Genomic DNA, 26,757 nt, shown 5'->3' with positions numbered 1-26,757 from the left:
GGCCCAGAGCTGTGAAAAGTATTTCCTGAGGCCTCAGCAAAGGACTGAAGCATGATGGATACTGAGAACCAGGAGGTTGACATTTTAGAGCTGTGTGTCCTTGAAGGATGACCCCAGCTCTTGTAGACACTTGCAGACGTCACTCAGAAACAGCTCAGTCCTTCTGACTTGCTTGAATACCTCCTCAAGAAATCGAAACACAGTATTTTCTTTACAGCTCTCTTGAGAAAATGGTAATGGATTAGGAGAATGAAGCAAAATTGTCATTTGAGGTATTGACAACTGAACATTAGCCCTGTTATCAATGCCTATCTCATACTACAGTATATGAAGCACTCAACGTCTGCCATGCATTTTCATTTTGAATTTTTTGATAAAGGTTGAAGTATAGGTTAAATTATTAGTCTCCATTTAAAAATGAGAAAATAGAAGATTGATGAAAGATGTGAATGAATTTGTCAAATATATATTTAGTAAATGGAACAGCCAATTTCACTCAGGGAACATTGACCTTAACCATTCTTAACTTAAGAAATATGATAACATGTTGTCTCCCCTACCTCACAACCTGGTAATAAATTATAAAAACATGGTTCAACTTTGGTGATTTAAATAATAATAAATATTATCAGTTTTACTAATACCCCCTACCTCCATCTTATGTTTTCATTTCCATTAATAGGGAGGAATGAAAATGGTTGTAGAAATCTTTTCAAAACAGAGACCCTTTGTTTATACCCAGATTCATTTTCCAGAAACTACCAGACTTCTAAAGGCAGAGCAGTGTTTAAGTAAGAGTGATGAGCCAGGAAGTTTACAAATACTGCCTACCCATGCACCTAAGACCTGAGTATTGTGGGTGGAAGGAAGAAACATCCAGAGGCTTCCACTTATTTTTGTCTTGCTCATTTCCGCCCTGCTGTTACTGTTAAATTGTCCCATTTGCAACAAGATGCATACTAGAAATATGTTACAGGGCCTCAGTAAGGCAGAGTGAAATCTAACTAATGCACCTCATAAAGAATCACAATCCAAGGGGCTCAGAAAATGATCTGATGCTCTAGACACCAGTACTGGCTTGATTAGTGCTCAGTACTCCTGATATTCCTGCCCCAACCCTGAGAGTTTCTGGACAGAGAACCCACTGTGCCTATCCTTAAACCCTGATTCTGTTTCAGCCTCATGGAGCTATGGCCTAGGATCAAAACATTTAATACAGAGATGGATTTCAAAGAGAAAAAAAAAATGTCTGCTAAGAACCAGTATTCTGAAAAAAAGCAAAATTCTGAGAACCCCATAAAATATAGGAATATTTTTAAATTTAGGATTTCAGATTATTTGTCAATTGAATGGTCAGCATTATCATTGTATTCCAATTCCTGTTTCTGAACAGAGCCTACAGTAGCACCGTCCCACATCTCTGCCCATAGCCTGTCTTCCTCAGAAATTGAAGTTTCATGGAATACAATTCCCTGGAAGTTTAGCAATGGACATTTACTTGGCTATGAGGTAATTGCTTTAGAATTAATGTGTTTTTCCATGTTGCTATACTTTGTTTCCTTTGAAATTCTTCTTATCATCAACATCTTAGACAAATACTGTCTTCAGCAGAAATTTTCATACTGGCAGGTGCATCTGCATATTTAACTCAGCCAGGTAGGTAGAAATAACAATTTGTATGGAGAAGGCTCATATACTAAATATGAAGGAAAATCATGTAATCAAAATCAAAATTTTCTATGTGGATTCTCTAAAATAAGAAGATTGAACTACAGCACTATATATTCATATATATATATATATATATATATAAATTTTATGTCATCATGAAAACATATTCCTGGGTTTTTGTCCTATTCTCTTGGTGTTCTTGTTACATTCTAAGATTCTCTTCTACTCTCTAGCATAGTTGGCTGTCTCTGACATAACTCTCACTTGCAGTAATCTCTGTGTTTGGTGAAATAAGAAGATATATCTAAAGAGAGGAAATCTTAAGACCAAATAAAATGCAAGTCAAAATAAGTTAGCAAGAAAATAAATGTTTGAGTGGAAAAGAACATGCCATTTCTATAGGGTCCACAAGGGCAAAAGGCCTACCCAGGAAATTAAAGGAAAACAGATAAACACGGGAGGAATATAAACAGTTCCGACTGAGCACAAATGGTGTAGATATCCTTACAGGGATCCCTTGGAGAATGGTGGCTTCAGAATAACGCAGTGGGACTATCCCACACACGGTGCTGAATGATATTGTGAACCAGTGTTTAGTAAAGAGCAGTGGAGCTCAGAATTAGAAAAATGAAAAAAAAAACAATATTAAGATTTCTTTATCAGCAATATTGTTGGAATAATAGTTATGATTTTTAGCTCTACCAACATCTGTCTTCTATTTTTTTTTGCTGTGTTTATTTCTTTGTTTATTTTTTTATTGCTGTGATAAAATATCATCTCCCAAAGCAACCTGGGGAGGAAAGGATTTATTTCACTCTCGGGCCACGCTCCATCTCTCATGGAAGTCAAGACAGGAACCAGGATCCAAAGCAAAATGGAAGAATGGAAGGATGCCACTAACTGCCTTGCTTCTCAATGCTTGCTCAACTTATTTTCTTACGTTTTTCACCACCACCTGCAGAAGGGATGGCATCTCCCACGGTGATCTTGGTCCTCCCATTTCAACCATTAGTAAAGAAAATGAGCCTCAGACTTGTCTAAAGCAAACTGATGGCATTTTTCAACTGAGCTTCCTCTTCTCTGACAACTCTACCTTGTGTCATGTTGACAACAAAGCTAAACGACCAGCACACGACCTCTGTGTGCAAGCAGGTGATTTGGACAGGATTACATGGGCATGTTTGCTCTACACAGCTGTATCCCCTTCTACTTTTCAGTTCAACCGCAGGTGTTTGTCCCAGGGTGGTCACTTGATCTCAGGCAACTGATCTATAAAACATCCACCACAATCAATGGGGTTCTTATCTGACATATTTAAGTAAGTGGGGTAGACATTATATCCATTGAGGTGCTCTGTCAGATTCACAACTCACTTCATATTTTGCAAGCTAACACTCCAGGCATGCCAGGCAAGGCTGGTCAGATGAGAGCAGTATGACCCTGAAGGATAAAGCAAGCAAGAGCTTATAGATCTTTAGAAAGGAAAAAAAAAAAAAAACAGAAGAACCATTTAATAGCTACCTGAATCTCAAGTAGCCTTGAGATTCTTTTCCACTTTGCCCTTCTTCTCATTAAAGTCTCTTTGTATTTGAACAGTTCTGAGTGTTTCCATTCCTTGTAACCAAACAAGGCTTGACTTAAATAAATATTAACAAGTGAATTAGAGAAAGGACAGGCACCAGAGCAGTGACGCTCAAGATGTAGATAGTGTATGGGCCAGTTCCCCAGAATTACCTGGGGTTATCAGTAAACATGGGCTCTGCAAACTCTCCTTAAAAACCACTGGATGAAAACAGGTAGGAAATGTATATGCTATAGTAAGTGTTTGGGAAGGTGACGGTATCCCAAATATGGTTGAGAAATGCTCGTTTAAGGAAAGGGAGGTGAAGAGAGTATAACACCATAAAAATACAGCAGGGACATGATCAGCTACTGAAAGGAGGTCGGAGAGTAAAGTCTAAGAACCCAGGCACCTGACTCTGCGAAGCAGATGTAAGCAGTGGGCTATGAAAGGGCAGCCGCAGGATCTCCCAAGGATTAGAGAACTGACTGTGTCAATGGCAGCGAAGCTATGTGGGCTGCAAACAGGAGAACTGCTGGCAAGCAATGGTGGTAGAGCCAGCCCCTGCTATATGAGCAGGTCATAAGCTTCCTCCTTTCCGGAAGTTGAGCAAGGTAACATGTGCAAGGTATTTTTCATAACATATGGCTCATGGAAATAAAAAGCCAGTTGGGAACTATGTTTAAGGGGACTATTTAAGATGTTTATTTGCCAATTTTATTCCAGTAAATAGTCTCAAGCAGACACCAAGTCTAGGCTTTCTTGTTTAACAAGAACTTGAAGAAATTCAGGAAGAGTTGAGTCACATGGCTTGATACCTACTTACCTTCCTAGAATTCTTTCCATAGTGTAAGAAATATAAGTAGATGCTTCTTTGTATCTTGGATGGTACTGAGGAAGAAAATATGGAAAACTTTTGGTCTTGGTGGAAAACGTTCTTTTTTAAATCTTCCTAGCAGTTCCAAGACTCATGGCAAGACCACAGAAAGGAGCGCCTGTGCTCTGGCACTCAGCAGTGATTACCTGTTCACCTAGAACAGCCCCGTAGTCTAACTAAAGTGCCGTAAGAAGTTACCTGTCCCAGCTTTGGAAAATGAGCCCAGGAGTGACTGTAATTGAAATTCCCATAAGAGGAGCAGGATAAAGGATTCCTCTTTTAATCAAAATTAGCCAAAAAAAATCCATGTATACATTTGACACTCTTTAGTTAGGAAAAAGAAATGCATGCCAGCCTCGAGTGCTTTTACCTTAAACAGACAAAATGTAAGATCGTAAGTCCCAACATGACTGTACCTTGTCATACCCTTTAAAGAAAGAAAGAAATAATTACTATATACTGGACTTATGAGTTTATAAAACATCTTGAGAGCTTTGAATGTTGGGAATTGTTAGCACAGGACATTTACAGGCTGCTTATATATGTGTATGTGTACACATATTTGTGAAGCTGATGTTGAGTATCTTCCTCTATTTCTCTCCACTTTTAATTTTTGAGACAGGATTTCTCACTGAACCTAGAGTTCATGAGTTCAGAAAGACTAGATGGCCACTAATCCCCAGGTATCCATTTGTTCATGCTTCTTTAACATGGAGTTTTAATTAAAGTCAATTAGAGAAATGGAGGGCACCCAAGCTGCACCCACTTTGTGCATTGGATTCTGGGGATTGGACTAAGTAAGGCACATGAGCTCTGTACTGATTGTGCTGTGTCCCCAGCACTGATTTTTTTTTTTTGGTAATATATAAATATAGCTGCTGAAGAATCATTCAGAAAAAGATATTTTATTGAAAATAAATCTCATGTCAGAGAAAGCATGCGAACATATGATTGCCAGAAAATAAAGGAACCCTAGTGGAAGCCACTACAACATCTAGTAGAGGTTAAACCATTTTCCTGCAGTCAGATCTTCCTGGGTGAGAGAAGAAGCCCCGTATGGGATAAAGAACTTCACTTAGTTGCTTGGTCCTGTTTCCCAAGTTCTCAGGGTAGTATGAAAAAAGATGATTACATTAATACAGTTCAGACATGGCTGTTTGGGAAGTCAGATTCAAAATATTTATAAAGTTTTCCAAGGGTCACTTAAAATAGAGATAATACTAGTCAATAACTCACAGCCTTATTTGGGAATGAAACGAAAGAAAGCCCTTGCCCATCCTTAATACATGGGGAGGTGCTTAGTCTTACTGAAATTTGATACGCCATGTTTTGTTGATACTTATGGGAGACCTGCCCTTTCCTGAACAGAAACAGAAGGGGAGAGGACTGGAGGGTGGGGACAGACTGGGAGGAGAGGAGAGAGGAGGAACTCAGACCAGGATGTAAAATAAATGAATAAATTTACTCTTTTAAAAAAAATCAGCATTTGCTAAAATGGCCCAAGGAGGCTTACAGCTTCCACTTTCTGTTTTGAATGTTGAGCTTTGGATTCAAATTTTACTGAAAAAAAAATTAAAAAGAAAAGAAAAGAAATCCACTGTGCATCAAATGTGTGATCCCAAAGCTACTGTCCCTCTTACTGGTGGGGAGGGGGCAAGGGATTGCAAGAACAGTGGTAATGGGACTTTCTATACAAACTTTTGGGTTGGAGTGTGTTTGAATTGTGCAGAAAGTAACAAACAGGATCTTCAAATATAAAGTATACAGTGTGAAAAGAAGCCATGATCAAAAACGTATTCAAGTGCATGATATACACAAAGAAAAAAGAAAATGGGCTAAGAGAACCATGAACTTGTGGGGAAAACGTTAAAAATACATTTATGTAATTATAGCCTGATAAAAATATACTTTTACTTAGAATCAGAAATTACTTAAAGATTAACCTGGAAGGATAAATGACTTAGTAGACTAATTAATTATTAGTCATTTGACTGAGTTTGTAGGTTGCAGTTTCCCAAGTTTTACTTTGAACATGTTAATAGCTCCTGCCTCCCTCTCATCTCTGTGAGAGCTGGTTATGGCCCATGTGGAAACCCGTGTATATGTCATCATTAACATCTAGACTAACTTTCTTTATAATTTCATCAAGCATTAGTTAAGAAGCTCATTTCCCTGGGCTCCAATTTACTTCATCTACTAAGCAGTTACAGTTGGGCTCTTGTCTTTCCTGGTGCCCTTTGGATATGAACAAATAGGCAGACATGATAAAGACAAGGCAGAAACCTGTAGGGGTATGAAGATTTCGTGCCTGAGAACACAGAACACAGTTCTTCTTTCTTCTTCTTCTTCTTCTTCTTCTTCTTCTTCTTCTTCTTCTCCTCCTCCTCCTTTTCCTCCTCCTCTTCTTCTTCTTTCTTCCTCTTCTCTCCTCCTTTTTCTCCTTATTCAAAACATTTTAATTTCTAAAAAAATACTTTCACAATATCATGCATATATATATTATATATATATATATATATATATATATATTGCATGTTGATTTGTTCCCTGTCCCTCCCACCCCCCCTATGAACCCCATCCTCTTTCCTCATATCCCTTTTCCACATCATGTCTGCTTTCTTTTGTAGCCTACTGAGTTTATCCAGGGCCATCTGTGTCAACATGGGTATGAACTATTTGTTGCAGCCTGGTAGACAAACAGTGAGGAGTATCCCTCCAGGCAATACTAAAGGGAGGGGTAAGGGATGCATGTGCCCCACTCCATCCATGACTGACTGTTGATGACCAGCTCTAGTCTTGTGAAAGCTCATTAAAGATAACTGCAGCCACTGTCAGTCCATGCTTCCAATAGCTATGCTGAGGGCTGAGCACTGTACACTAACATATTCTTAGCACCTTGAGTAACCAGGAGTCAATGTATTCAACCATGATCCACTGCAAACAGCAATGTCTCTGATCATGGCTGAGAGTAGTGTTTTTCTGTGTATGTATAGGTAGAATCTACTAGATAATCTACTAGACTATGGGGAGCCTCATTCAAGGGCCACACACTGAAAATTGAGTCTCCATTGCCCAGTCACTTTCAATTACCAAAAGCTTCTCAGCTACAAGACATTTGAGCCCCACCCTCATCCATGCTGCTTTGAATAGAACTTGCCGGTCTTGTGCATCTGGTCACAGCTACTGTCAGTTCATATCATTCATAATAACTTATTGTATTTATTTTTGTGGTGTGTGTGTGTGTGTGAATGTAGAACTACAAAAAAGTTCTCATAGTAAAGAGAAATGATAAGGAAATACTAACTACCCTCGGTTGAGCAATGTACACTGTTTACAGACACTAAAATACCACACCATATGGCATTACTTTTGCCTCAGTTTCTTTTTCCTGCTGCTATGACAAAATACCACAACCAAAGCAATGCAGGGAGAAAGGGTTTGTTTCAGCTCAGAGTACGAGATTCTGATCCAACTTGACAAGAAAATCATAGCAGCTAGTGACATTATGTCCCCAGTAAGGAGCAGAGAGCAATGAATATGTATTTCTGTTCAATTTTCCTTCATCATTTATCTATTGTAGACTGCTAGACAGGGAATGATGCCACTCACAGTTGGGTGGGTCTTCTGCCTCAGTTAAATGCAATCAAGAGAATACCCAGAGGCATAACCAGAGGCCTGTCCGCCATGTAATCCCACATTCTGTCAAACTGACAGTTAACAATAACCATCACAAGTATGTACAATTACTGCATGTCAATAATTATTTTTAATTAAAAATAAAAGAAATAAACCCAGACGGAATAATTTTTCTCAGTGTGTGAATAAACTTATACATGCAAACTAGCTCAGCATGGCATATTTAGGGAGAACCTGGTAGATTTTTGTTTTAAGTTTGACAGAGGACTACAATCCAAAAGAATGTCCCACTAAGACTCATTGATGCTTTTATATAGCCTCCTGTTCCAAACAGCTGTCCAGATTGTATTTAGTCCCTAACATTTTCATTAGACTGAAAAAGATATCAAATATTTGAGTACCTTCTCTGAGAGGATGGAAGCAGAGGCATATGCCTGTATGCTCATTCCTTGTTATTGAGTGAGGAATTCACATAGGAAAATGAACAGAGGAAAATTGGACACAGACAATTAAGACATATTTGCATAATGCAATTCAGGAAAAACTTATTTAAGTGAATAAAGTGCAAATTTGAAGAGAGTGTGGAAGACAGAGTTCCGCAGTAGAGACTGGTTGCAGTGACCCTCCTCAGGGGCGGAAAGTAATGGGGATTCTTGTGCAGCCTTGGCTTTCAGCCATATAACTCTGAGGACAACTCTTGCTTCCCAGGTATACTGTGGTTTTTCTAGACCCCCCCTCTGAATGATGTCCAGTGAGGAGACAGCAGGAAATGAGCCAGATTGATGTGTGCAGTTTTTCCACATGACTCTCCCAGGGCCAAGAACAGATTGGCCATGAGTAAAAGATTAATGTGGGCTTGTTTTCCTAAAATATCTCAATGCACTTTTCCATGCCTTCTGTTTATTTCAAAGTGTTGCATGTAGCAGCCCTGTTAAAACATTTATCCTTTTGAAAATCTCTAAGCATGCACATAACCACTTTTATCTATTTAAAAAGTATTCTTAATTTAATACCAGTTCTTTAGTGACTAGGCAAAGGCACCACTTTTCAATATAGCATCTTTATGCACTGCATTTCAGTTATACTTAAATTAAGTGAAATCTCTAATGCAGTGATAATAAAGAGTCCTCACAGCAGGAGTATTACTTTGGGGTAACCAAATTACTTGCAGAAACAGAGATAACATTCTTAATCTTGACATTCTTCAAGTTTGTTTCTGTTTACTTACCCAGATTAAATTGTATTGACTGGCAAAATGGTTTTATGATTCAAATGAAAAGCAAAACAAACTTGTATTATCTCATCAGCAAATTAAAGCACTACTGTTTCATCGATGCTTGGAGCGTTGTAATTTAATACCCAGCCTGGTAAAGGAAAAAGGGAAGTATTCTTAAATGGTGTTGATCCAAGTCATCTCACAGTTCAATGAAGTTTTGTTCCAAGGTCTTAGGGGAATTCTGAAACCATGGATAATAAGGTTTGTTTTGTAAATGATACACATAAGAAATTACAAATAACCAATAATGAAATAGAACACAAATATCATTTCTCTTTCTTAAAATATCTTTCTTACTCTACAGAAGTTGCAAGAGGCTTGTGATCCACTGAGGGTAGAAGAAACTGTAGAAAATGAGGCTGTGTTTAAGGAGGGACTTGCTCAGCAATAGAGCTCTGAGAACTGATAAATCATCCCCTATGGTGCGAGACGGCCCTTAGCAATGAAGCAAATGCATCACACATGCATAAATACACACACACACACACACACACACACACTGCTTCCTCTCCAGAAAACCAAGATTCAATGTCTTACTACCATTATAGAGTCAAACTAAACCTACCATGTGTCCAGCTCTGGAAAGTAGATGAGAAGCACCTTCCTTTCATATGGTTTACCATGTTAGTTTCCCCACAGTAAACTCCAAGTAGGTTTAGAAGATGAAGGTCCCTATGTCCATGAAGTTTTGTAAAATCTTACCCATGTGTCCTTTGAGTGTTGTTTTTCCCCTGTCCCTTTTTCAGGGCTCCAGTTAGCACTACGTCTTCCATGTCTCTTAGCTTTATTTTCGTTACTTTTTTTTTTTATTTCTCTGGGCCATGTTCTGGACTAATATATAACCATTTCTACCATTCATCTTATCAATGATTTTATTTTTTAGGAATTTTTCTTGCCAGTTCTAAGAGTTCTTCTTCCTATTCTTCAAATTTAGCTGACTTTATTCTTGCATAATGAATTTATCCCTTTTGCAATAATACACTTGGGTATTGTAAGATGATGACTTCTTCATCTCCTTTCATAGGCTGGTAGCTAATATCCCACTTCTGACTCTTGGTACAGTTCCTTGTTTATAACACTGGAATTTCTGCTCCTTTTTCTTCTTCTTCTTCTTTTTTTTTTTTTTTTTTTTTTTTTTTTTTTTTTTTTATATATAGAAACTGCCTTCATGTTCTCCCAACCTCATGACAGTTCTTTCTGGCACACATTTCACCTTTCTCTTCACATATCCTTGTGTTAGCTGCACCTTCAAACTGAACCTTAGCAAGAAGATATTATGTTCTCAGTAGGAGTCCTGTTACTCTTCGGATCTTGAACACAACCCAAGGAAAATGGAATAATGCAGAATTATTTAGCAACTATACCTGCTGACACAGATAACTCAGAGGGTCTGACAAAGGAGGATTACTAGTTCAAGGCTGTCCTGGGTTGGACAATGAGTTTGAACTCAAACAGCTTAATGAAACTCTGAAAATTAAAACTAAAACAATGCCCAACCCACCAGAGTAAGCTCTTCAACATTATCTATGCTAGTTCCCCCCTTATAACGATGAGCAAGGGACAGGGACAGTTTTCCTGCCTTCACATCTTCAGCACTCCCAAACCTATACCTTCACAGCTAACTCTACTGTGTTGCCCAGGAATGGTGTAGAGGCCACCTTCCCAAGTGGTGAAGACAGGGTAGGGCTGGTAAACGGACCAACTGTGCAAATCCCCAGGCCTAAGGTTATGAGTTGTCTCATTCCAACATCCACCCCAACTGTTATCTGCTGGAGCACATAAAGGGGCTGGTCCTGCTGACCCAAAACTTCAGGATCTCCACGGCACAGAGCAATAATAGGATATTAAGAGGAGTCCCAGTGAGGATCCAACATGGATAGTATTGCAGAAACCAGAGGCCTCAAACCAGACCAGTGACTCCTTGCAATGAACACCTGTACATAACAATATGGATGAAGAGGGTTATTGCATGATCCATCGTGTCACACTGCAGTTTCTATGATGAGAGCTTTTAGCTTTTTTCTCTTACATTTTGTTTTATTTGTGGGGACATGTTACAAGGGCAGAGGGCTGATACAAAGGGGAAGGAAATGAATGACATGGAAATGCATGATGTGAAAGACACAAAGAAGAAATAAAAATAAAGTTTTAAAAAGATCCCAAGAAAAATATAGCTTAAGTAGACCTCTTATACATACAAGACCCAGAGTTCCAATTCCTCCACAACAAACAAACAAACAAACAAACAAAAGACAAAGAATGAATACCATTTTATGAAAAATATTGTAGAACATATTAAGATACTGAGAGAAAATTTGCCTATAGGAAATTTCCAATTGCTTGTTTGTTTTGGTTCTGGCTATTTGTTTATTTATTCACCTCTTTAAGCTATCTAAGAAGGCAGTCACTCTTCACTGACTAGTATTATGGTCAAATTTGGTACACATTTCTCTGTTTCTAAAGGTCTACAGATAAATCTTTCCAGTCCTCGGAGATGAGTTGTAGTACAAACACGCATTGCTTACATATGAACTTCCAAGCACTCTGTACAAATGGGTTCATGAAAGTAGATGTCACATGCCAGCTGTGAATTACTTTTCCTTCTCCTTTAATCAGTCTCCCAAGACACATTTCCTCGGGCAGCATACCTGAAGTAACTTGATATCTCACAGAAAAGAATGACTCGGGTTAGAAACTAACAGGAGACCAGAAGTTAACGAGGACCTTGATTAAATTACCAAACTTCTCCTCCCCTCTCCTGCGTCACTGGTTAAGTTAGGATTATTATAACACAGATTGATGTGATACTTTCCCCAGCCTGTGCTATATCCCAGGCCACAAGCTTTCCGGCTCTCTATAACGTTTTATTATAATTATTGATTAGATGTCATTCTTAGAAAATAGCTAGACAATGTCCTCAAGGGCAGGTCATCTAAACCTCACAATACATACAGTGTTCAGTACTAGTGACATAAGATTTATAAAAGATTTTAGTGTAGGTTAACACTTTGCTTATCGGTGGCTTAGTAAAGAAAGTTATATTTGCCTCTGGTTTAAGGATTTGGGTTCAGATACCCCAGCTGAGGTTCTCATGGAAACGATAACTCTTTTGCAAGATAAGTGCACAGAGGTGACCCCGAAAGAGCATGTATATGGGTGGGAGGGGCTTATAATACAGGGTGAGGCAGCGAATGCTGAACTGTTTAGTAGGGTAATTTAGAAACATTATTGTGAAGCCATGAGGCTTACAGTGAGCATTCTGACCACAGCTATAAACACCAAATCTGCCTATTCTGACAGAGAGAACATATGTTTTCAGAGATAGCCTAATAATCTTCATTGTTTTTTTGATTGTGAGTGTGGCTTTCCATTACTAATTATGTTGTGTTCAAATTAACGATAGTTGTGGAGTTATAAAACTGATTTATAGTTATTTTTTATTATAAAGGTTTTAAAAATAAATGCTGGAATAAAAGTTTGTCAACTGCGAAAAAGACAAGGGCAAGCATATTTACACGAATACAAAATATGCTTTTATTAGGTGTCAAGTCTTCTTTATACCTTTATGTTAACTTTATTGTTTATGTTAAATGATCAAATATTAGTAACTATTCTTGCTCCCACCTAACATGTGCTTGTATTTTACAAAAGCTTTTTATTTCTGTTTTGTCATTGTTTGTTTTACCTCATGAAGAATGTAAGCTTATAAACAAAGAAAGCATATTATCACGCAAATGAAAAGTATTTAGTAAATATATGTACCTATATTTTATATTTTATTTTTGTTTTAGTGTGTGTGTCTGTGTGTGTGTGTGTGTGTGTGTGTGTGTGTGTGTAGCATGCCTGTAGAGAACAGAGATGGATGTCTGTTATCTTCCCCAATGACTTTTCCACCTCATTTTTTCAAATAGATTTCCTCACTTACCCTGGACTTCACTTATTGTCCTAGACCTACTGACCAAGAAGCCCCAGGGTTCCTCCTGTCTCTCTACCCCAGGACTCAGATTATACATGCATGCCACCACAATCAGTATTTGCCATGAGTGCTAAGGCTCAGAATTGCAGTGATCATGCTTGTATAGCTAGCACTATACCAACTGAATAGTCCTCACAGTGTCCAGACAATGGTTTTTATATTATCATTTATTACTTCTCTTTTTGCCAAATATTATCACTGGTTTATATTATTTATTTTTGCATGTTTATGGCATTTATGCCAATGCCTGTTTAATAAATCAAAAATCATTCTAGCATATCAAGAATAACAATATTTTAACATTCTTATACTTAAAATAGCTGTTTTAACTACTTCTTGCTGCGGGTGTGCATGTACAGGTAGACTTGGCGACACTTGAGCATCGCGGTGGGATATTTCAGTGGTCAGTCTCCTTTCTCAGATCTTGCCATCATTCCCCTTTCTTCCCAGAAGAAATCTCCACTTTCCTGTGGAGTTTATTCATGCTTCACAAATATATTCCAGCTTTGCAGATCTGAGATTGGGCTAGGGTGATAAAGGAGAGGAATGGGAACAGCATGCTGTTCGGTGTGAGGGTTTCTCCACTGCCTTTGCACGTACTTGCAACCCTGTATACTCTGTTGCACTCACACCCGGAATGTCTCTGCTTCATTTGTTTAGATGACTGTTTTCTAACTCTTCTTCATTCCCTTTTTCTGCATACCAACAGCTGTGACATGGTTGAGTGCAGCACCTGGCACACAGTGGGTCTCTTGGGAGTGTTGGTGGAATAAACAAGAAAATACATCATCACACCCATGTTAATAAAAGTGACTGAATTTTGGAAGAAGGAGTATTTGGTCCAGCTGTTTGCATGTTTTGTCTCTGCTGTCCACCAGGTGCGGTACTGGAACAATGGAGGAGAAGAAGAATCATCCAGCAAAATGAAAGTGGCAGGAAATCAGACATCGGCTGTGCTCCGGGGCCTGAAGAGCAACCTGGCTTATTACACAGCCGTCCGGGCTTACAACAGCGCAGGCGCTGGTCCCTTTAGTGACACAGTTAATGCAACCACCAAGAAAACCCGTAAGTAGATTCTCATTTTTCCAGTTTCCGAATATGAAGAAAAGATTCCATTGTCTGTCATCTCCTTTATCACCTGAATGGTAGCTTGTCATTAACCCCACTGCATGGTGAAATATTTCACTGCCACACCTCACAAACCCAGAGGCCTGTACATTGCTACCTTCACAATATCCTTAAATCTTTAAGTAGCCCTTCCATTTGAACATAAATGTACATTGTTGAGAAAATGTGCTTGTGGGCGTTAAGTCCATCTAGTCTTCTTTTTATGTGTAGTAGGTTCTGTTGGGTCCACCATCATAGGTCCTAAGTTCTTTGAACCTTGTGCTGAGTGAGCATAAATCACTGGAAGCTGATGCCAACACCTGGCAGCCTACTTTCTAAGCCTTTCTTTCTCAATTTTTAAAAATAGATTCCAAAATGAATTAAACGGTTAAAATAATCAGACAGTGAAGTCCACATAACTAAATGTACTGCACACTAAAAAGTCTAACCAGCAATGCCAATGTTGTCTTCCAAGTTGAGCCTTGTGCCTGTAAATTCAGTTTAGCTCATGAGCTGTGACGATGTTATAATTAAATTCATCATCAAGAAAGTCAGTTATTTGCATTTCGTTACCTTCTCATAGCACGTCCCCTCTGACTTAACCTGTTACTGTTATTCTCATCATGACCATGGCTGAGAAAAGTCATGTCCCAAATACGTGATGATCATTCCCTTTCGATTTTAATTCTAAAGGTGAGGAAATTGAGGCATGAAGGGGTTAAGTTCCTTGAGCACACTGGTGTTTTTCTTTATTCATAATTGTTTTCCTGATTTATTTTCAAAGTTTAGTTCAGTAGATCTCCGTGTTTCACTAAGTTTATATAGAACTGTTGTTCTTGGCTGGCATTTGAGCCATTGCTTGCAGATTACCATGTCGAAATTTTATTTGAAAGCATACATTCATTGCCTAAACTGCTAAGAATGCTAGTAATATATAGATGAATATTATAGGCAAGTGGTACTATAATACCAGTAATTTAAAGTACACATGAAGTGTAATCTTACTACTTTCGATGTTAATTAACCACTGTCATTTGATGAAGGAAATTTTTATGTTTATGCTTGCATTATTTATAAGGAGAAAAAGTGTATCTAGCAACTTATTAGCATAATGAACACTGCAGAGCAACAGTGTAGCAACAAAGCCATCTATTCCCTTCCATAGCATCCATTTGTGAGCAACGCACTAATGTGAGGATTTAACATTATCCTTGCCTAATTACCAGGGAAAGTGTGGCCCATCTCTTATGAATAACACATAGTTAAACCAAGAGTGTGCTATTTGAAATGCATAAACTGAAAAATGATCTGCATTTATAACTTTTCAGTAAAGATATTTGGTTCTCTTGATAATAATTCAATATTACTAAGGCTTAAATATTCCTTGTTATTTACATGTTCAGAACCAGCATCAATAAAATGCAAAAAATACATTTAAGCAGGTTTTCTTGACTCTGCTCTAACTTAATAATCAATGTGATTGCTTGCTCGGAAAATTTTAAATGATGACATTATGGGCCAGCAAGATTGCTTCATTGGTAAAGGTGCTTGCTTCTGACCTTGAAGACCTGAGTTTCAGGGAACCCACCTGAGAACAGAAAGGAACTAACTCTCTCAAGACAAGTATCCTTTGACTTGCACAATGTGTTGTGGCACATTCATATGTACACACACTAAATAAATAACTGTAAAAATATCAGTGATAAGCTTGGTGTATTAGGGATACAAAAGGAAAAAGTATCCATGTGTTAATAAAAATATCTTGATAATATACAGGGAATGAAATGAGGTCTTCAAAAAATAAATGAACCCCCTTTATAATGAAGAGACAGCATGGAAAGACAAATGTACGCATAACGATGATGATAATTACAGTTTTAACAGCTAACACTCAGTGAGCAATTTCTGCTCACAGTTCATAACACTGTTCGTGTACTGATTCTTAATTCTCATAGCAGCACTGGGTTGGAAGCTGTTCGTGTCTTCACTTTAGAAATGAAAAGACTGAGCCACAGGAAATTTAGATTCCTTCAAAAAGATGGTGGAGTAGGTGATGGAACAGTCATCCAGAATATGAAACATTGTTTCCTCCTCTCTTCCAACCACATCCTCAAAATGTCCATATCCCTTTCCAACCAGTGTTTATTATGTTTTTGCTCTGTGATTGGTAATTGGATAAGATACCCAAATGTAGTCAGGAATCCAGTGCTGGTACAGTTGATGTCTAATGGGAATTTCCCCAAGTGAATTCAATCTCTCTTTAAAATAGTGTTCTCCGGTGCTGCAGCTACCTAGAGTCGGCACAGGGTTCTGTAACTATTGCTAACAAAGTTCTAAATTGTATGGGAAATTTCATAACTCCTTCAGTCTTCTTAAGATTGCATATAAAGAACATGCGTTCTTTTTTTAAAATTATGCTCGTGAGTTTTAAAGCACCAAAATAAAATAAGATGCCATCTTTCACAGCTATTTCTGATGTTGTTACTGGCAGCTTTGAAAAGAATCATCCTAAGCATTGATGAGGTTTTGTTTCAAGTCCTATTGAAGAATTTCTGGCAAGGTTCACATGATCATCATCTGAAGAAATCATCTAGGTGCTGCAGTTATAAAGAGCTGAGATACCATTTTTAATGCCCGGCGTGGTCTCTGTTTGCTCCTGCAGTTGATAAACAATGCTGAGAGGCCTGTGTGCCTTATTCACCCAGACTCTGTGCCCAGTCTGCTCCCAGCACACGTCAGCCCCTCATTAAATGCTGACTGGATGACTGAGTGGATAAATGAAAGCTGAAGAAGCGGGCCAGCTTGAAGTACTGTTATTAATCAAATGTATTTCCTCTTGACTGCACTTTGTGAATTCAAAATATACGCTGCAGCCTTTTACAGTCTAGTTGAAACTTAGTTTAAGCTGTGTGTCCTTGTTATCATGGAATTCAGCATGCGAGAATTTCCCCCAATGCAGCCTGTAGGTGTTGTCTCTGATTGTAAAATAACAGAAGGATTCTCGAGCAAAGTACTGTAGGTTTCATTAAACACTTAATTTTTGGCATCCAAATACTTGTGCTTTCTAAAAAAGCATCTTTAACTTAACAGTAATTACCCTCTTCAGTAATTGAAGATGGGTTTCTGTCACTCAAAAGCCAAAGAGAGGCAACTCTTATCATCATCCTTCTAAATGAGACTAATGAGAAAAATTACAGATGGCCTGAAAATGATAGGAAATGCTGATTTCTAAAGGGAAGCATGTTGGCAGTCTCATGTCCAGAATTCATAGAAAATCTATAGGACAAACAATTAGCAGCCTGTGTTATAAACCTCTAGTAGCAGTTCTGGTTGCAGTGTGCATGGTTTCAGGCCAACAACATCTTCAAAAGTCATCTAATAGGATGTCAGACTGAGTCCCTCTTATGCTGAGTTCTCCCTCCTGTCCTTCATCTTGACTCTTATCCACCATAACAACCCTGTTTCAGCAAACAAAGCTTGATTATTTAAGTCCTTAGGCCCCAAATCTCTGGCATCCTTGCCTCTTTTATATTTCTCTCTCTCTCTCTCTCTCTCTCTCTCTCTCTCTCTCTCTCTCTCTCTCTCTCTCTGTGTGTGTGTGTGTGTGTGTGTATTATGTGAGAACGTGTGCAAACCACAGCCCATGTGTGGATGTCCAAAGAAAATTTGCAGAAGGCACTCTCTTCCACTTTTAGAGTTCTGGGGATTTTACTCAGGTTATTGGGCAAATACTTTACCCCTGAGCAACCCCTCCCCCACTCCACCCCTCCCCCACTCCACCCCTCCCCCACTCCACCCCAACCCCACCCCTCCCCCACTCCACCCCAACCCCACCCCTCCCCCACTCCACCCCAACCCCACATATTTACTCTTAATTTTGGTCCTTAGAACTCACTAAGTTTGGAATTAATTGGCTTCTGATTTTACCAGGAATCTGCAACTTTTTCTGGGCTGGGGAATGACTCAGAGGGGAAAGTGCTCAGTGAGCAAGCAGGAGAAAAAGTACAAGGACAAGGCCCTTGAACCCATCGCAGGCCAGATGTGGTAGCTCCAGTACTCTATGGAAGGCAAATCTCTGAGTTCGTGGTCAGTCCAGTCTACAGAGCAGTTCCAGAATGGCCAGGGCTACATAGAGAAACCCCATCTAAAAAAAAAAAAAAAAAACTAAATAAAAATAAATGTGAAAAGATTCCCATGGTATGATGCATTTGGTCCATTTGTAATAGTTTCAGTGATTGAGCCAACATGTATCTCAGTACTAGATAGAAAATGGCTTCAGATTTTCATTTTCTCACAATGCCACTTGTTTAACCAGCCTAATTAAATTAAAATGGTGATTAATTAAAATTAAAATGGCAATGATCTTCTCAAGCAACAGCTAAAAGCAAAAATATTCTTTTCAGGTACTGGCACTAACATTCACTTGCAGGAAAATCATCTTGTTATCCTCAGGTGGCCAAGAAAAAGAGAGAAAAAACATACTGAGTTCGGTATAGTTGACCATAGCAACCACGAGCTCTTAAAATTCCATATTTCCAAAGGAAATGCCAGCATTACTGTGACCACTATGGAAATATCCTTGAAAACTGCACACAATACTATACCCTATGTCCACAGCCTCTACACTGTATCCTACCAGTGACATCCACTCATTGTAGAAAATTTGCAGAACAAAATCACGGAGTAGACAGGAAGAGCCAGCTATAATCCCATAGCCCAGAAACACCATCATAAGTACCTCATGGGATGTGCTTCCTGGATTTCCACTCTACAGATGTTTTCTCCTGGGCTGTAAGCTTAGTGGCCTGTATATTATATTATATAAGAACCTGTGATGGCTGGTTTTAATCCTCAGTTGACACAGTTTAGAATGACCTTGGGAAAGAATCTTAATGAAATGTCTATATCAGGTTGGCCTGTGGACAGCTCCAGTTGAGGGATAGGAGGGGCATGTCCTGATTATGTTTTTGATAGAAAATATTCAGCCTGAAAGCGAGTAGTTCCTTTCTCTAGCACTGGGTCCTAAATGGTACAAGAGTAGAGAGAGCTAGGTGAGTGGAAGGCATGCCTGCGTTCATTTCTCTCTCCTTTTGGCTGTGGGCGTGATGTAGTCACTTGCTTCGAGTTTCTGCCTCAACTTCCCCATAATGACGAACTGTAGCCTGAAACTGTGAGCTGAAAATCAGCCCTTTCTGCCCCATTGCTTTTCTGTGAGGGTGTTTCATCGCTCTTCCAAGAATAAAGCCAGAGCACCATGTATGTCTAATATCTCACCTTGACAACAGGCCACTACTTCTTTAGCTGTCTTCTCATTGATAAATGTGTCTTATGCCCTGGCTTCACCCTGGCATATGCATATTACTGTCATTGCCTCTTGCAGACAGACATCTATAGAACAACTGGGATCTCTAATAAAGCTGATGTTAGAAAGATGTTAGAAAACCAAACACAGAAAGGATCATGATGGATGTGTAATGATTGACCCCAACAAAAAATCCTCTTGGAATAGTGCTATGTTATTGTATGATACTTAGATTATTTCAGGAATTTTTAGACATGTTGCTTCATGCTGTGCTATAAATCCAATTAAATATACCTTTAAATAAAATGAATTATATTTTGTCTAGTGTTTTCCTACCATATCATACTGTCAAAGTAGTAGTTTATTTGATGAAGAGAAAAAAGCCTGTAGGTTTCAAGCCTGACAAGTAATTTTAAAATATAGACTACCTGTCGTGTTAAGTCCAGTAGATCTAGCCTGTGTCAGGCTGTTGCAGATTGTACTTTCGGTTGGGGAAAAGTATCAAGCATGAAGTTAGAAGTGCTACAAGGTACACTGTCAGTCATCTAAGAACTTTCTCCCTTCATTGTTTGATTCTGTGCCTTCAAATGTCCGCGATGTGGCTTTGAATTTCTATACACTGCCACTTACGGGAGCCACATTAGGCTTTGAGTGTACAGTCAAATAGTACCAACTTAATGTGCACTGCTGTGTGAACCATCGTCAGAATTCTTTCTGTCCCCGAATTTCACTCTTCTACAAGTTGTGTGCAGCAGGCACCTTACTCTATTTGCAGAACTGGTTATTTCACTTAGGCTAATTAATAGCCTCAATTGAGCTTCATCCACGTTCTAGCTTATGGTGGGTTCCTGGTTGCTTTCAAGGTGAGGAATATCTCTTCCATTGACATGTTTTGTTTATCCCTCCATCATGGATCAAAAGCTGTAAGGAGTTTGCATCACCTTTGGACTGCTGTGAGGAGAGAGATGTTATGAGCACAGGTTATACTCTTTATAAGCTCCATGGCTTGGGCTGATGACAGAAATGAGGACAACTATGGTGCAGCCTACTGAAGATTAAGTAACTCATATCAAAGTACATTCTATATTGCCTAAGACATCACAGGCAGTTACTAAGCACTGATTTGAAAGTTTAGAGGCTAGAAGAATGGTTCTTTGGTTAAGAATTTCCCAGACAGTGTCGCTGTTACCAGTGGTAGCAAGAGAGCTTATGGGTAACATTTTCAACATTTTAAACATTTCAACCTTCATGTTAAAGTGTACACAAATATGTGACTAGCATAGCAACCTGGCTATTGAATAACTATCATTGTTTGGAATGAAGCTAGAAATTATGTTTTTATTTATTTTAGTATTTTTAAAAAGTAAAAATGGGGGCTGGAGAGGCAGCTCAGCAGTTAAGAGTGCTTGCTGCTCTTCCAGAGGATGCAATTTCACTTCTTAGCACCTACAAGGGTTGAATAGTTTACAACACCCTGTAAATCCATCTCCAAGGGATTCAATGACTTCTGGCTTCTGTGGGCACCTGTATAGATGTTATCTATATACACATAGTCAAAGATAAAAACAAATAGACATAAACATATACATAAATTAAAATGTACATTTTTAATTTTTTTAAATGACCAAATCAGACAAGAGTGAAATGAATCAGAAAGAGTGATCATATTGAGAGTAAAAAAAATAAAAATTAAAACTCCCATACTCCTTAATTTACTTTTCCATAGTTTCTCTCTCTCTCTCTCTCTCTCTCTCTCTCTCTCTCTCCCTGCCTTCCTGCCTTCCTGCCTTCCTGCCTTCCTTCCTTCCTCTTTGTCATTTCAAAAAGTATTCCTATCAGGCTGAATTCATTTAACTCACGTGTTTTGCGATTCATTGAAGTCAAACTCCCAGTTATAGTCATTTCTTCTCTGAAGCTGCTGCTGGGGTAGGTAATGCATTCCAAATGACTGGCACTTCTTATAACCTGTCAGCACACACATGTTGATAGAACAATCCATGCTGAAGTGTTATCTGAATTGCATCAAATCAAACCTGCCCTTTTATATACTGCTGTCAGCCACATAGGTAACAGACTTTGGGATGATGTTCTGAATTCACTCATTACATCTGGATAGAGCAACCAGAACACACGGATTAATATTTCAAACCTAAGTAGCTGTCATTGATCTTGTTATCACAGTCTTGCAGCTCAGTCTTAGCTAACTTAAACTCATTGCCAGTATACATGCACAAAACATTTAAAGTTATGTCAAATGTATTAGTAGGGGCACAATAAACTAAAAGAAAAATGTGCAGGCAAGAGCATCTTGTGAGGCTGTTCATCCCATAATGTATCTAAGAGCCTTTAACATCTTTAAATCTAGCTATATTTCCCTCATGGCATGAGTCAATGATAATTTTCAGAAAATTATATGGAGTGGCACACTTTTAGATCATTTTCCCATTGCAAATCCAGTTATCCAAATAGTATCTTATGTTTCAATCTACAAGGGTGAACTATTTCAGTACTATTGTAGATAATTGTGATGCTGTTGACAAATGAGTAGTACTATGTCTGCTTTGTCATTGAAAAGAAACGGAATCCTTCGTATCCCTTCTGTTCTTTTTTAAATAAAGGGAACCTGACACTTAGCATGCCATCAAACATCCCACACATAATACAAACCCGCGTGTACTAGCTCCCCCTCGTCAGTGTAATTTTCCTATCTTGTGGTCTTGTAAGAAGCTAACTGTAAATTCAAGTCTATAAAACTCAAAGAGTTTCATTAATTTTCTAATGCAGTTCTCGTTAACTTGTTTAGCCTTTTGCATTATTTTTCTCAAAAAAATGATTTAAACTTGGAAAATGAAGACTTTAAAATATGGACTCTCTGCCGCGATTTTTCATGTGTGTAGCTGTAGCTTCATGAAAATGAATCTGAGCTATCCTGATTATTTTTATTGCCTCTCGTTTTGCCCATCTTATCATATAAGGAGACTGGCTTAAAAATCATCCACACTTCATTTCCTGTGACTTTAATCTGCTCTTTCGGCAATCTTCTCTCAGCCTCCAGTAAGGATCAAAACAAGTCCCATGGCTGCCCTGCCTGACTCAGCAAACAAGCAGCCCTCTAGTGGTAGATAGAGAAATTGCTTTTCTTCTACTATCCACATGTTTTGGTATGGCATGTATGGTGTGGTGTGGTGTGGTGTGGTGTGGTGTGTTGTGATATGATATGGCCAATTTTCTCTTAACTTAAACACAGTAATCTTTGATAAGGAAATATTTAAAAAACTCCTTAGTTTGTTTTTTCCCCACATTCTGTCTCTGCCCCATGTGTTGACAAGGAGAGTCCTCTCCTTCCATGAGCGTCCTAGAATATTCAATTGTCTGCTTTATCTGAAATATTATTTTGTGCCTAAATCAGGTTTAACTTCTCCTTTTGCATTTCAAGCTCCCAGTCAGCCTCCAGGAAATGTCGTTTGGAATGCTACAGACACTAAAGTGGTACTGAATTGGGAGCAAGTGAAAGCGATGGAGAATGAATCACAGGTAACAGGCTACAAGGTCAGTAGTGATTTAAACTATTTTACATTTCTCGCTTGTGCAAACATGCTCCAAGGAAGGCTAAGTGGAAAGGAAAATTTTTAAATGTTAATGATACTTTTTAAATCTAATTTTCACATAACTGTCAAGCTTTAAAAAATTTTTTCCTCAAAATATGTGATTTGTTAAATATTGTCATGTGGAATAATTTTGCTTATATGGAATTCAAACATGATGGTTATAACTTGTATTATTTACTTTCAATGCTGACCAAAAACTATCTTCAAAACAGCTGTAAGTGTTGCCCATGATTTCCTGCCTCCCTCAACAAAAGAGATATTCCACCTCGCTCTGTTTGTTCTATCTCTCCTTGCTATAAACATTTTTGGAGAGCAGAGGTAGGAGGTATGGCTTCCTAGTGTTATCCTTAGCAGCCCAAAGAGTTCCCTAGACTTCCATAGATGCTGTTGGCACAGGTTTCCATAGATGTTGGCACAGATTTCCATATTCATAGCTTAAACCCAGGAAAGGATTTCCGTTATATCCAGTTAATGAAGCATAGTTGGGTTTAATAATGATATGTTAAATAGTCTTATTAATCTTTAGAGTTAAAAAAATGAAAGGCGCCCAGAAGGAAGATAAGACAGGCCCTAGAGCATTGGTGTGGGGTTCTTAACAAAAAGTAAGACATACCTAAGTGTAACTACCATTTCCTCAAAGGAGGATCATGTTCAGTCTTTTTTTTATAATAGTAAATAAGATATTATTGGGAAGCATCAATGAGATTGTTGGGGGTTTTCCTGAGAGGCAACTGACAGGATTGCAGTGGTAAGGTAAAGTCTAGCTCACAAGAATTCTAGAAAATAGGATCTATTTGCTTTATACAAAGATAGCAGTTTTGTTTAAGATTCTCAGAGAATAACTGCTAAAAAGGATGAAGCTCTACCCAAGATTGAGGCCATTTACAATGTTGAGGTCCTATCCAAGGTGTTATACCTTCTGCGTTAAGTCTGGTTTGTTGTTATTTTATATAAATTATTTATCAGAAACAGAATGTTAGCCTTATGTGGTCATCCTTTATAACAAATGTAAATGGTTCAAAAATTTTGCTTCAGGGCTAGGGATCTAGGCTTCAATCAGACTCTGGAGCAAAGGTCTCCTTTCACATGTCCCATAATCTCTCTGTGTTTCTAACCTGTATCACTCATCAATTCCCAACCTAACTAAGGTTTTCCATGAAAAACGTTCAGTATTCACTCAACCCCCTCAGTTTTGAGAACATGATGATTCTACAGTATTTACCCATGTTTAAGTCCGAAAAACTTAGCTTGTAGTTCATTTTATATTCTAGGGTTGTAAAGACATAAAGTCATTTTGGAGCAATAAATTTTGGAAAGGACATGAAAGCTGACTGCATAAAACGTGTGTTTGTTTATATTTTCTAGGTTTTCTATAGGACTAGCAGTCAAAATGATGTGCAAGTACTGAACACAAATAAAACTTCGGCTGAACTTTTGCTGCCTGTCAAAGAGGACTACATTATTGAAGTTAAGGCCACCACAGATGGAGGGGATGGCACCAGCAGTGAGCAGATCAGGATTCCAAGAATCACCAGTAAGTTGTTTGAACTCCTTCCCTCCTTCACTTTCATCAGCATCACTGAACTCTATAATGACTCAGTGATTATTGTGCTGCCTCTCCATTTTTCCCAGCATGCCTTTGGTTTGCATGGGACATGGGCTGTAGGGATGGGAGGAAAACATGGGAGAAGAAAAGGCATTAAACACTATTTGGCAACATTTATTATTTGAACTCCTTATTTGGAGTTCTCCTTACATATGCCTTAGGATTAACTTCCCAAGCCCAAATTCCCTAAGCGCTTCCCAAACCCAGATATGCTAAGCACTTTTCAAGGGTAGCATTGAGCTACACAGAGGTTTTCACCTTCTTAATATTGCCTGGTGTGGCGGCTCAAGCAAATAATTTCCAGACTCGGGAATCCCAACCCAGAGGATCCTGAGCTCCACACCAGCCATGGCTAGTTAGTTCAAGGACATCCTGGGTTACCATAGTGAAAAATCTGTTTTTTCCCAGTCGTTTGTCCCTTTCTAATTGCAGGCAAAACATTAGGTCATTCAATAGAAAAAAAAATTAACATTTAAAAGATGATAATATGTTTATATGTAATGGATAGAGAGACAGGATTTTAAAATACAGCTTTTTAATTTCCCAGGAGCTTCACGCTAACTTTTTTTTTTCTGAAAATCCAAAGAAATGTATTCTACTCCGGAAATTTCCATTTCTAAGTTAAGGGAAACAGACTTGTGCATACATATTTTCTCAATGAGAAGGCAAAATAGATTTTATTTTTACTTTTAAATCCTGTCTGGAGTTCTCCAGCCTTCACTGAGGTACTGTAAAGCCCATCTTGTTTTAGTTTGTCCTGTGCTTCTCAGTGACTCAAATAGGATGGCTCCATCTTTCCATGTGTGGGTCCCAACCTTGTCTGCAGTAGTGGGCAATCAAGAGCACAGCTACAGTCTTTAATCCTTAAAATGAAGGAACTGACACTAAGTAGGGGAAATTTTATTTTCTGTGGAAATAGCATGACTAAAGCACACAACTCCAACAATCAAAGAAAATGGCAGATAATTATTCCTCACTTAACTGTGCAAGTTAGTCTGTAAAAGTCATTTCTGACTGGGTAAGTTTATCCCCAAAATCGGTGCAATTCAATAAAGTCTGTTGAATAGACCAAAAAAAGAAATCGATTTACATTTATTATGAGTGCTTTGTTTTAAAGATAATAAAAATTGTGTGTGTATGTATGCATATGTGTGTGTATGTGTGCATGCCTGTGTATGTATGTGTGCATGTGCACGTGTGTGTGCATGTGTGCGTGAATGTGCATGTATGTTTGGGTATGTGTGTGTGTATGTGCGTGTGTGTGTATGTGCGTGCTTGTGTGTGTGTGCATGTGTGCTTGCATGCGTGTGTGTGTGCACATGCGTGCATGTGTGTGACTGCAAGTGCCTCTGTAGGCCAAAAGAGGATGCCATTCAGATCACCTGGATGGAGTTACAGGTAGCTGTGAGGTTTTGAGCAACCCAACATAGAGGCTGTGAACTGAAGTCTGGTCCTCTCCAAGAGCAGTTCTCTTAGTTTCTGAGGCATCTCATCTCTTCAGCCCACATTGTTTTAACTTTCAAAATACAGATCATGTGCTTCTTATTCGTCAATAGTGTGAGATGTAGAGTAAAAATAACAATATAGACAGCGGGACAGGTAATATGACTAAACACTGTGCTTCTTTAGGGAGAAGCAAAGAGAGATTTTAGTTGTCTTCTCCATACCTGAGGAATAGTCATGTCCTCCTCCTTTTATTTCATTTTCTCATTCAAAAACAGCTGAATAGTGTAGAACACGTGACCTTGTGCAGTCAGATGATTACACAGGGAGGTCTGTGGAAATGGAGTTTCTATCGATTCATTTACAGAGATGATACTTCATAGTATGCATAAATTATATCTGCATAGGGACAATTTTTTAAACCTCTATCCTATGAATCTTTGTTTAATTAAACTATCAAATTATCTCACCAGTTCTTTGTAATCAAGTCTAATCATTTTCACAATGATGAAGTTGTTTTTCCAATTTCAATTAAAGTTTAAGTATATGAAATGAACAGATTAGAGGCATTCACTAGCTTGAACATATTGATCTCTTATAGGTACTCTTGGCAGCCAGCATGTGCAATAAAGGGGAATAATAAATAATTGTGGTCCTAGGATGTATATATGTATATAGTATATACATACATACA

General features: G+C 38.4%; 1 protein-coding gene across 4 annotated transcripts in view; it reads left to right on the top strand.

Annotated features, from left to right (window-relative positions):
- Cntn3 (contactin 3) overlaps positions 1–26,757 on the top strand; it is a 396,565-nt gene that overhangs the window by 366,478 nt on the left and 3,330 nt on the right. For all 4 annotated transcript variants that reach the window (XM_041639553.1, XM_041639546.1, XM_041639547.1 and 1 more), the window contains 4 exons: positions 1,394–1,509; positions 13,876–14,062; positions 22,843–22,955; positions 24,380–24,548. In XM_041639553.1, coding sequence (XP_041495487.1) covers positions 1,394–1,509; positions 13,876–14,062; positions 22,843–22,955; positions 24,380–24,548 — 585 coding nt within the window. The remainder of the gene's footprint in view (positions 1–1,393; positions 1,510–13,875; positions 14,063–22,842; positions 22,956–24,379; positions 24,549–26,757) is intronic.

Source organism: Microtus oregoni, unplaced genomic scaffold (genome assembly GCF_018167655.1).
Source record: "Microtus oregoni isolate MIOR12 unplaced genomic scaffold, Mior012 000002F_ref0000024, whole genome shotgun sequence".
Classification (NCBI taxonomy): domain Eukaryota; kingdom Metazoa; phylum Chordata; class Mammalia; order Rodentia; family Cricetidae; genus Microtus; species Microtus oregoni.
The sequence above is the reverse complement of the archived record's forward strand: the minus strand, read 5'-3'. Positions and strand labels throughout refer to the sequence as shown.